This window comes from Arachis stenosperma, chromosome 2 (genome assembly GCF_014773155.1).
Source record: "Arachis stenosperma cultivar V10309 chromosome 2, arast.V10309.gnm1.PFL2, whole genome shotgun sequence".
Classification (NCBI taxonomy): domain Eukaryota; kingdom Viridiplantae; phylum Streptophyta; class Magnoliopsida; order Fabales; family Fabaceae; genus Arachis; species Arachis stenosperma.
Genome location: NC_080378.1, coordinates 78,988,594 through 79,001,499, shown reverse-complemented (window position 1 = coordinate 79,001,499; position 12,906 = coordinate 78,988,594). Strand labels below are relative to the sequence as shown.

At 39.5% G+C, this 12,906-nt stretch overlaps 1 protein-coding gene across 1 annotated transcript; it reads right to left on the bottom strand.

Moving 5' to 3' along the window:
• Nucleotides 1–6,813: 6,813 nt before the first annotated feature.
• LOC130963046 (uncharacterized protein At4g04775-like) lies at nt 6,814–7,431 on the bottom strand. The gene is made up of 2 exons (XM_057889196.1): nt 7,201–7,431; nt 6,814–7,104 (listed from the first exon to the last, which is right to left on the bottom strand). Exons 1-2 carry the CDS (start codon nt 7,429–7,431, stop codon nt 6,814–6,816), a joined length of 522 nt encoding a protein of 173 aa, XP_057745179.1.
• Between the last annotated feature and the right edge of the window lie 5,475 nt (nt 7,432–12,906).

Genomic DNA, 12,906 nt, shown 5'->3' with positions numbered 1-12,906 from the left:
GACTTGGGAAGATGAACCTCCTTTGCTCACCAAAGAACTGGATGACTTGTCTAGGCAGAAATTACCTCAAAAGAGACAAGATCCTGGGAAGTTTTCAATACCTTGTACCATAGGCACCATGACCTTCAAGAAGGCCCTGTGTGACTTAGGGTCAAGTGTGAACCTCATGCCTCTCTCTGTAATGGAGAAGCTAGGGATCTTTGAGGTGCAAGCTGCAAAAATCTCACTAGAGATGGCAGACAACTCAAGAATACAAGCTTATGGACTTGTAGAGAATGTTTTGGTAAAAGTTGAAGACCATTACATCCCTACTGATTTCATAGTCCTAGAGACTGGGAAGTGCATGGATGAATCTATCATCCTTGGCAGACCCTTCCTAGCCACAGCAAAGGCTGTGATTGATGTTGATAGAGGTGAACTGATCATTCAAGTGAATGAAAAATCCTTGGTGTTTAAGGCTCAAGGATATCCCTCTGTCACCATGGAGAAGAAGCATGAAGAGTTTCTCTCAAATCAGAGACAAACAGAGCCCCCACAGTCAAACTCTAAGTTTGGTGTTGGGAGGCCACAACCAAACTCTAAGTTTGGTGTTGAACCCCCACAGTCAAACTCTAAGTTTGGTGTTGGGAGGTTCCAACATGACTCTGAGCATCTGTGAGGCTCCATGAGAGTCCTCTGTCAAGCTAATGACATTAAAGAAGCGCTTGTTGGGAGGCAACCCAATGTTTTATAATTAACTATTTCCTTTTCTTATTTTATCTTTTTTTTGTAGGTTGATGATCATGAGAAGTCACAAAATCAATGAAAAAAGAAAAAACAAAATGAAAAACAGGAAGAAAAATAGCACACCCTGGAAGAAGATGTTGCTGGCGTTTAAACGCCAGTGAGGTTAGCTGTTGGGCGTTTAACGCCCAGTTTGGCACCATTCTGGGCGTTTAACGCCAGAAAGGGGCACCAGACTGGCGTTAAACGCCAGAAAAGGGCAAGAACCTGGCGTTAAACGCCAGGAATGGGCACCAGCCCGGCGTTTAACGCCAGAAATGGCTCAAAACGTGATTTTGAGCAACATTTGGTGCAGGGATGACTTTTTCTTGACACCACAGGATCTGTGGACCCCACAGGACCCCACCACCACTCTCTCTCTTCTTCCCCCATTCACCAATCACCTCAATACCTCTTCCCCAAAAACCCTTCACCTATCAAATCCCATCTTTCTCTTCACCACTCACATCCACCCCATAAAACCCCACCTAACCTTCCATTCAAATTCAAACCACTTTCCCACCTAAACCCACCCATAATGGCCGAACTCCATCTCACCTCTCTCCTATAAATACCCTTCTTCACTCCTTCATTTTCACACAACCTAAACACCACTTCTCCCCTTCTTTGGCCGAATACAAAGCCACCCCTTTCTCCCTCATTTCTTCTTCTTCTACTCTCTTCTTTCTTCTTTTGCTCGAGGACGAGCAAACCTTTTAAGTTTGGTGTGGTAAAAGCGTTGCTTTTTCGTTTTTCCATAACCATTTATGGCATCCAAGGCCGGAGAAACCTCTAGAAAGAGGAAAGGGAAGGCAAAAGCTTCCACCTCCGAGTCATGGGAGATGGAGAGATTCATCTCAAGGGTGCATCAAGACCACTTCTATGAAGTTGTGGCCTTGAAGAAGGTGATCCCCGAGGTCCCCTTTTCACTCAAAAAGGGTGAATATCCGGAAATCCGCCATGAGATTCGAAGAAGAGGTTGGGAAGTACTTACCAACCCCATTCAACAAGTCGGAATCTTGATGGTTCAAGAGTTCTATGCCAATGCATGGATCACAAAGAACCATGATCAAAGTATGAACCCGAATCCAAAGAATTATCTTACTATGGTTCGGGGGAAATACTTGGATTTCAGTCCGGAAAGTGTGAGGGTAGCGTTCAACTTGCCTATGATGCAAGGAGATGAACATCCTTACACTAGAAGGGTCAACTTTGATCAAAGGTTGGACCAAGTCCTCACAGTCATATGTGAAGAGGGCGCACAATAGAAGAGAGATTCAAGAGGCAAGCCGGTTCAATTGAGAAGGCATGACCTCAAACCCGTGGCTAGAGGATGGTTGGAGTTCATCCAACGCTCAATCATTCCCACTAGCAACCGGTCCGAAGTTACTCTAGACCGGGCCATCATGATTCATAGCATCATGATTGGAGAAGAAGTGGAAGTTCATGAGGTTATAGCCCAAGAACTCTATAAAGTGGCGGACAAGTCTTCCACCTTGGCAAGGCTAGCCTTTCCTCATCTCATTTGTCACCTCTGTTATTCAGTTGGAGTTGACATAGAGGGAGACATCCCCATTGAGGAGGATAAGCCCATCACTAAGAAAAGGATGGAGCACACAAGAGACCCTACTCATCATGAGATCCCTGAGATACCCCAAGGGATGCACTTTCCTCCACAAAACTATTGGGAGCAACTGAACACCTCCCTAGGAGAACTAAGTTCCAACATGGGACAACTAAGGGTGGAGCATCAAGAACACTCCATCATCCTTCATGAAATTAGAGAAGACCAAAGAATCATGAGGGAGGAGCAACAAAGACAAGGAAGAGACATTGAGGAGCTCAAGCACTCCATAGGATCTTCAAGAGGAAGAAAGAGCCGCCATCACTAAGGTGGACCCGTTCTTTGATTTCCTTGTTCTTTATTCTTCTGTTTTTCGAATTTTATGCTTATGTTTATCCATGTTTGTGTCTTGTGATCATTAGTGTCTTAGTGTCTATGCCTTAAAGTTATGAATGTCATATGAATCCATCACCTTTCTTGAATAATAACGTGCTTAATTGAGAAAAAAGGAAAGAATTGCATGAATTTTGAATTTTATAATAGTTTAATTATTTTGATGTGGTGGCAACACTCTTGTTCTCTGAATGTATGCTTAAACAGTGCATATGTATCTTGAATTTGTGGTTCATGAAGGTTGGCTCTTAAAAGAATGATGAAAAAGGAGACATGTTACTGAGGATCTGAAAAATCATTAAAAATGATTCTTGAAGCAAGAAAAAGCAGTGAATACAAAAAAAAAAAGAAAAAGCAAGCGAAAAAAAAAAAGAAAGAAGAAAACCGAAAAAAAAATAGAAGAGAAAAAGAAAGAAAAAGAAAGAATAAAGTTGTGATCCAAGGCAAAAAGAGTGTGCTTAAGAACCCTGGACACCTCTAATTGGGGACTTTAGCAAAGCTGAGTCACAATCTGAAAAGGTTCACCCAATTTTGTGTCTGTGGCATGTATGTATCCGGTGGTAATACTGGAAGACAGAGTGCTTTGGGCCACGGCCAAGACTCATAAAGTAGCTGTGTTCAAGAATCATCATACTTAACTAGGAGAATCAATAACACTATCTGGATTCTGAGTTTCTAAAGAAGCCAACCATTCTGAATTTCAAAGGATAGAGTGAGATGCCAAAACTGTTCAGAGACAAAAAGCTAAAAGCCCCGCTCATCTAATTAATACTGATCTTCATAGATGTTTTTGGAATTCATTGCATATTCTCTTCTTTTTATCTTATTTGATTTTCAGTTGCTTGAGGACAAGCAACAATTTAAGTTTGGTGTTGTGATGAGCGGATAATTTATACACTTTTTGGCATTGTTTTTAGTATGTTTTTGATAGTTTTAGTTGAGTTTTTAGTATATTTTTATTAGTTTTTAGTTAAAATTCACTTTTCTGGACTTTACTATGAGTTTGTGTGTTTTTCTGTGATTTCAGGTATTTTCTGGCTGAAATTGAGGGACCTGAGCAAAAATCTGATTCAGAGACTGAAAAGGACTGCAGATGCTGTTGGATTCTGACCTCCCTGCACTCGAAGTGGATTTTCTGGAGCTACAGAAGCCCAATTGGCGCGCTCTCAACAGCGTTGGAAAGTAGACATCCTGGGCTTTCCAGCAATATATGATAGTCCATACTTTGCCCAAGATTTGATGGCCCAAACCGGCGTTCAAAGTCACCTCAAGAATCCCAGCGTTAAACGCTGGAACTGGCACCCAATGGGAGTTAAACGCCCAAACTGGCATAAAAGCTGGCGTTTAACTCCAAGAAGAGTCTCTACACGAAATTGCTTCATTGCTCAGCCCAAGCACACACCAAGTGGGCCCGGAAGTGGATTTTTATGTCATTTACTCATTTCTGTAAACCTTAGGCTACTAGTTATCTATAAGTAGGACCTTTTACTATTGTATTAGAAGACTTTGGTAGCTATCTTCGTTTTATGCTATCTTAGATCATTGGGAGGCTGGCCATTCGGCCATGCCTAGACCTTATGCTTATGTATTTTCAACGGTGGAGTTTCTACACACCATAGATTAAGGTGTGGAGCTCTGCTGTACCTCGAGTATTAATGCAATTACTATTGTTCTTCCATTCAATTCCGCTTGTTCTTTGTCCAAGATATCACTTGTTCTTCAACTTGATGAATGTGATGATCCATGACACTCATCATCATTCTCACTTATGAACAAGGTGACTGACAACCACTTTTGTTCTACAAGCAACCAAGGCTCTAGTGAATATCTCTTGGATTCCTGATTGCACGATGCATGGTTGATCGCCTGACAACCGAGTGCTCGCCTGACAAACGAGCCAACCATTCCGTGAGATCAGAGTCTTCGTGGTATAGGCGAGAACTGATGGCAGCATTCAAGAGAATCCGGAAGGTCTAACCTTGTCTGTGGTATTCTGAGTAGGATTCAATGACTGAATGACTGTGACGTGCTTCAAACTCCTAGCAGGCGGGGCGTTAGTGACAGACGCAAAAGTATCAATGGATATTATTCCGGCCTGACCGAGAACCGACAGCTGAATTCTGCTATGCCGTGACAGGGCATATGCAATCGCTTTCACTGAGAGGATGGGAGGTAGCCATTGACAATGGTGAAACCCTACACGAGCTTGCCATGGAAAGGAGTAGGAAGGATTGGATGAAGACAGTAGGAAAGCAGAGAGACGGAAGGGAAGGCATCTTCATGCGCTTATCTGAAGTTCCTACCAATGAATTACATAAGTATCTCTATCTTTATCTTTTATGTTATTTTCGTTCATCACCATATACATTTGAGTCTGCCTAACTAAGATTTGCAAGATGACCATAGCTTGCTTCATAGCAACAATCTCCGTGGGATCGACCCTTACTCACGTAAGGTATTACTTGGACGACCCAGTGCACTTGCTGGTTAGTTGTGCGAAGTTGTGTAATGCCATGGAATTGAACCACCAAGTTTTTTGGAGTTCATGACCAGGGATTATGAGAGTTGTGAAAAGTATTATTCACAATTTCGCGCACCACTCCCCCAATTAAGAAAGCTACTCATCGTCCAAAAATGAAGAGAAAAGTCGATTCTGTGGAGACGAAGATGCATTCCCACAAGGCTAAGAAGACATTCGAGGTGACTTGTAACAAGTGTGGCCAAACGGGTCATTACTACAAAACATGCTCCAATCCACCCAAAAATCCTAATTGGAAGCTTATGACCAAGAAGAAAAGGAGGGCTTTGAAGAAGTCTGCTCCAGCAATGGACTCTGTTAGCACCACACAGGTATAGCTTCTTTAGGGTTTGATTTGTCGTATAATCAAAATGGTTAAGAATTTAAGTGTCACATGATAGGTTGGTCAGGGTTTTAATTGTCATTGTAAAATTTGATGAAGCATTTAATTGCCATCTCTGTATAATGACCCACACAGAACCAGTTTAGTGAGGGAAACAATCTGAATGCTAGTGTTAAAGGAACTTTTCTAGATCCTATGGTAAGTAGTTTGTAGGGTTACTTAGTTTAAATGTGTTCATCATGAGTTTTATTGTTGACTATAAATTGAGATGTATACTATTTATGAATGTAGACAAAGGCAAAAAAAAAAAAAACAAAAAAAGAAGCTATCTAAATCAATACCAAAAGAAGGTATAACAATGGGACAAGGAGATAAAATTCCTCTTTCATAGTCTGCTCCCCAACTAGAAGTAGTAAGTGACATAATTCACAATTGCATTATAAATAGCAATGTCTTAATCTTATTTTTGTTTCACATAATGCAATACTATTGGTTTACAGGGAGTATCTGAAATCCCCAACTTGAATAACCCACTTACACAAAGGATGAAGCAACCAATTGTTAGGCCACCAATTTCCTCCACCTATGCTCAAGCTTCTATGGTGAATCAGAGTCCTCCAATCATTGGACCTCACTTCAGGCCTCCCACTCCTATCAGCACACAACATGGACTTAGTGTCGAGACAATGACCGCAACAACTTCCGGGAATGCATCAAGACTATTCAAGTTCATTTCCACTCCTGAATTTAGGCCTCCTACAAAGAACTAAAAGTGTAGTCCTAGGTTTATATTCCAACAAGTAGATGTTGTCTTTTTGATAAACTAGTTTACATACAGCCACAACAAACAGTCTTTTGCTTTTTGTTTTGATAGCCTGTGTGAATTAAGGACCTATAATACTCTATTTATCTTTGTGTTGCTAATGTTGGTATAGGGCTATATGTTACCCACTTTTGGAGTCACCTTGTGCACAAGATGTTGACATTTGGTTACTGTAAGAAGTTATTAATGTTACATATTATTGTTATTTATTATTGGATTGCTTTTCATGGAATGAAAGAACTCGAGTATAACACATTCTATTTTTTGACACAGTCAATCTTTTCCAAACAACCAACACAGTTATTCCATTTAATAAATTCAAATTTACACTGTTAAGTGATACAACTATTTTAGCAACTGACACTTCCAAAACAAAAACAACATCATAGACTTACTATCCGCTATCCAATTTAATGGAGATAATTTGCAAATACAACTCCAAATACAAACACAACAGCCATCAATGGATAATTAAAACCTCTATTACACTTAACGTGTCTAGAATTTTTCATCTGTAACTCTAACCCAGAAATTCTGTCCTCTAACTTAGTCACTTTCATCTCCATCAAAACAGCTACATCTAACAAATGATTTTGCTTTGGATTCCGACCATAAAGGTTGTCATCATTTATTTCCTCCTCTTCAAATAGTAAAACATATTCATCCAGCCATAGAAAATATTTGCAATGAGATTCTGCAGTCTACAAAGTAAAAAAAAAAGAAAAACTAGAATTGTAATGAAGAGATGCTTGCTATAGATCTTGGCAGGAATACGAACATAACTAATTATTTCATACCTTGAAATTTGGGCATCCAAAGAATAGCCTATTAGGATTCGACTGTGTTGACGACAAGAATAGAATTGCATGAATCCCACAATTACATTTCGAGGCAATGAATTTTTTCTTCGTCCTCACTCCAGCACTGCCAATGGAGCTCACAAAAATACTCCTACCCTCATCGTTCGACGCATCTCTTCCACTCCCACGATCTCTGCTATTGCTCATGGTGGTATCAGTTCCATACATGAAACAGGGAAGATAGACGACCAAACTCGTCTAATAAAGACGCTTGGAAACCTCAAAACGATGGCATTTTTGTGTTATGGACGAGGACAGAAAGGACCTTTGTCCATTTCACCTAGCCACGTGGGTTTCCATCTTCCACGTAACCACCCAAACCATCCATGTCATCCACACGCCTACACACATCAGCAATTTCCGTCGAATTTTTGCCGTGAAAGTGACAGAAGGACTGTGTTGGCAGACGGAGCACAGAGTCAGGGATCAAAATGGATCGCGTTGTCATTCGAGAAAATGGACAGGGACCGGGTTGGTACTTTACTCCTTTATTTTCAATCTCAATTCTACTATTATTTCTTTTTTTCTAAATTCCAAACTTTTTCAATCTTCTATACCACATAAATCAACTATTTAAATCACCTTTCATATATCATAAATACCATGCAAAAATCTTCTTAATAACCTTTAACACAATGTGAGGAGTCCTATTGGGACGAAAGGCGAAACTCTTACTCGAAAATTGAACCTCGTAAATTGGCTCTAAGATCATCAGCAACACCTCATAAGTAATCTTGTCTTGAAAAAAGGTCAGTTGTGTGGTAATTCATATGGCTTTGATTTTCCTCTTCAATAGGGATTCATAGTCGGTGGAGTCTTTAGGGGACTTGATGAAGAACTTAAGATGCTGAATCCATCGGAATCGGCGGTCAAGGACAACATTACAAGGGGAGAGGAGGTCATTGAGCGCAGTGAAGAAAAAAAGGTAGGAGCCGGTGTCATCGGCGACGATCTTCTAGTAGGCGAAGAACTAGAGATCGAGGCAACAGAGGGAAGGGGAGAGGTTGGTGATGGTGGCGCTGGGGTGGCAGAAGTTGTCGACCCAGGAGATGAAGAGAAATGCAATTGGGTCATCCTTGAAAAGGGAAGTGGTGGGATCTAGTAGATGCCGGTTGTAACTTGTAACGACCCAATATTCAGTATGGCATGCTCATATCGAAACATCAAGTGTTACCAACTTAAAACTACACCGACACTATTATTAATAATATCAAGCCTGTAATCAGGTTAACGGAACTTGATTTTTATGAAAAACCTTCCTTAAATAAAATAGAATTGCAACCAAAATAATAAACAGATACATACACAAACAGGATATATATATATATATATATATATATATATATATATATATATATCACTCAAAAGATGACAAGTTAGTTACTCTCTCACAGCCACGAATATATATACAACTCAAAACATCTTCGAGGTCTGGCCCATATAAGAAGCCCCTAATCTGACGTCCAGACTAGCCTAGTCTTCTAACCTGATCTCCTGAAAAATAAAAGTGAGAGTCTAAGAAAAAAAGAACACTAAACCAGAGAATTGCCCAAAGAAGATGCTAAGGTCGCTACCTAATCACTGTCAGAAGTCAAGTCCATGATCTCTATATCCATCTCAGGATCCCCATCATCCTCAGAAGTCAGATCCACAATCTCTATCTCCTCGATGTCCTCGTTGTCAGAAATAACGATGACCTCTGATGTACTTTGGGGACTACCATCATTGTTGTCGCCTATGAAAACTGTACCACTAGGAGAAATCTGCCCAACTGCTAAGGGCTGACCAGAAGCTGCAGCGAAAGTTTCAATAGGCTCTATGGTGAAAGGGTCAAAGGAGCGAGTAGAAAGAGACTCTATCGATATATCCAAACCTACCGGAGGAGACTCAGGGATGTAATCATCGACGACAGGGCTAGGCTCAGGCACCGCCTAACCAACCTGCTGTGCTGGAACTAGGGATATCAATGGGGTGGGGCAGGGCCGGGGATGCCTCTCTGCTCCCCGTCCCCGCCTCCAGATTTTATCTCCATCACTGCCCCGATCCCCGCCATGGGGGGATAATTGCCCCCATCCCCGTTCTCCGCGGGCCCCATTACTCGTCTCCTTATATTGAACATTTATATGAAAATTATAGTGAAAAATTTTAAAAAATAAAAAAATCACAAAACATTATTACAACACACAAACATATCTTATTCAAGATTACAACTTACAAGTTCAGAAATACAAAATAACAAATCATAGTCCATAAAATAAAATGTTAAAATACAACTTAAATTCTAAAAAAATATAAAATAACGTCTTCAACATCAAATATATGTTTTTTTATTGTCAGTATACAACTTCCAATAAACAATTTCATGTTCTCTGTTAAAATATAACACAAACATGAATACATTAACATACATTATAAACAAAAGTACCATATATTAAATAAAAGTTATCAAGCACAAGATGAATCATGGCATCATTTGTACTATAATTTTTTTGAAGATTTGCTTTAATTGGTTCATTGGTTGACCATTATCATCATGTGTTAGTTTTGTCTCATTATTATTTTCAATAGGAGTTGAGATAAAACTGTCCATCTTATACATAAACAACAAGATTTAATACAGAAACACTAAATTAGATTCTAGTTCAACTTCAGATACAAAGAAAATATTCAAAAAACAAAAAAAGATTAAATCAAATACAAAAGAATATATAATAAATAAGCAAAAATGAAAAAAAAAACAAAGAAGGATAAAAAATCACTAATTAATGATAAACAACAATAAAAACAAAGCAGAGCCTCTTCTAATTAATGATAAACCACACACTACACGGTCATATGAATTTTTTGTATTGCACAGGAGGAATGGCATGAACACAGCATGGCAGAAAGGGAGATATGATAAAAAAATTAGAAATACAATCATATATCTATAAACAGAATAGCCAACAAAATCAAAAGTTCAGAACTACGTTCATTAACAAAAATAACCGCCACTAACATCAAAAAATAAATCAAAATCAAATTCATGAAAAAAATAGAATTTTAAAATATGAAAAATTACATTATCAAAAACTAATTATTAATTAGCATGAAATCAAATTAATGAAGTAAAATGCCAAAATCCAAGCAGAAAAGAGAGAGTAGTGAATCTTAACAGGGATAGGGGAGAAATGGCCGGAGAGATGAGAGACGCCGGTGAAGATAAAAGTAGATACGCGGAGTAACAATGCAGGACAACAACGGCACATGAGTTGAACAGACTCAACAGAGCAGCGACGTTGGCAAAGAAAAAGGAGAGATGATAAAGTCGCAGCAGAGGGGAAACGGCACGGTGCAGTGATGGCGTCGTGCGGGACAGAGAAAAGTGTTGAGAGAGAGAGAGAGAGAGAGAGAGAGAGAGAGAATGCCACGGTGGCTGGTGATGGCTGATGAGCGGATAATTTATACGCTTTTTGGCATTGTTTTTAGTATATTTTTAGTATGTTTTAGTTAGTTTTTATTATATTTTTATTATTTTTTAGTTAAAATTCACTTTTCTGGACTTTACTATGAGTTTGTGTGTTTTTCTGTGATTTCAGGTATTTTCTGGCTGAAATTGAGGGACCTGAGCAAAAATCTGATTCAGAGGCTGAAAAGGACTGCAGATGCTGTTGGATTCTGACCTCCCTGCACTCGAAGTGGATTTTCTGGAGCTATAGAAGCCCAATTGGCACGCTCTCAATTGCGTTGGAAAGTAGACATCCTGGGCTTTCCCGCAATATATAATAGTGCATACTTTGCTCGAGATTTGATGGCCCAAATAGGCATTTCAAGTCAGCTCAAGAATTCTAGCGTAAAACGACGGAACTGGCACAAGAATGGGAGTTAAACGCCCAAACTGGCACAAAAGCTGGCGTTTAACTCCAAGAAAAGTCTCTACAAATGGAAGCTTCAATGCTCAGCCCAAGCACACACCAAGTGGGCCTGGAAGTGGATTTTTATGTCATTTACTCATTTCTGAAAATCCTAGGCTACTAGTTCTCTACAAATAGGACCTTTTGCTATTGTATTTTCATCTTTTGATCATGCTTTTATGATTGAACCCTCTTTGGGAGGCTGGCCATTCGGCCATGCCTAGACCTTGTTCTTATGTATTTTCAATGGTGGAGTTTCTACACACCATAGATTAAGGTGTGGAGCTCTGCTGTACCTCGAGTATTAATGCAATTACTATTGTTCTTCTATTCAATTTGGCTTATTCTTGTTCTAAGATATCACTTGTTCCTCAACTTGATGAATGTGATGATCCGTGACACTCATCATCATTCTCACCTATGAACGTGTGCCTGACAACCACCTCCGTTCTACCTTAGATTGAGTGGATATCTCTTGGATTCCTTAATCAGAATCTTCGTGGTATAAGCTAGAATTGATGGCGGCATTCAAGAGAATCCGAAAGGTCTAAACCTTGTGTGTGGTATTCTGAGTAGGATTCAAGGATTGAATGACTGTGACGAGCTTCGAACTCCTGAAGGTTGGGCGTTAGTGACAGACGCAAAAGAATCACTGGATTCTATTCCAACCTGATTGAGAACCGACAGATGATTAGCCGTGCTGTGACAGAGCGCGTTGAACATTTTCACTGAGAGGACGGGACTGTAGCCACTGACAACGATGATGCCCAACATACAGCTTGCCATGGAAAGGAGTAAGAAGGATTGGATGAAGACAGTAGGAAAGCAGAGAGACGGAAGGGACAAAGCATCTCCATACGCTTATCTGAAATTCTCACCAATGAATTACATAAGTATCTCTATCTTTATTTTATGCTTTATTCATAAATCATCCATAACCATTTGAATCTGCCTGACTGAAATTTACAAGATGACCATAACTTGCTTCATACCAACAATCTCCGTGAGATCGACCCTTACTCACGTAAGGTTTATTACTTGGACGACCCAGTGCACTTGCTGGTTAGTTGTGCGAAGTTGTGATAAAGAGTTGAGATTGCAATTGAGCGTACCATGTTGATGGCGCCATTGATGATCACAATTTCGTGCACCAAGTTTTTGGCGCCGTTGCCGGGGATTGTTTGAGTTTGGACAACTGACGGTTCATCTTGTTGCTTAGGTTAGGTATTTTTCTTCAGAGTTCTTAAGAATGAATTCTAGTGTTTTAAGGTGATGTTCTTATCATCACCAAAGCTGATTGATTCTCATCAATTTAGCTCTTGAATGTAATGTCCTGCTGAAGCTTGGCTAGCCATGTCTAATTCCTTTAGACTAAAGCTTTAGACTAACATTGCATGATTCCTGGAATTCTCATTAAGAATTTTGATATCCTTATTTTCTTTCAATTTTCGAAAAAATCCAAAAAAATTACAAAATCAAAAAAACCAAAAATATTTTGTTTCTTGTTAAGTCTAGTGTCTCATTTTAAGTTTGGTGTCAATTGCATGTTTCTTTTCTTCTTGCATTTTTCGAATTCATTCATGTGTCTTCATTGATCTTCAAGTTGTTCTTGATGATTTCCTTGCTCTAATCTTTAAATTCTCTGGTCTTGAGTGTTTTGTTCTGTCTCATATGCATTCTCAATTTGTTAGTGTCAGTAGTATACAAACTTCTAAGTTTGGTGTCTTACATGCATTGTTTATTTGGTCTT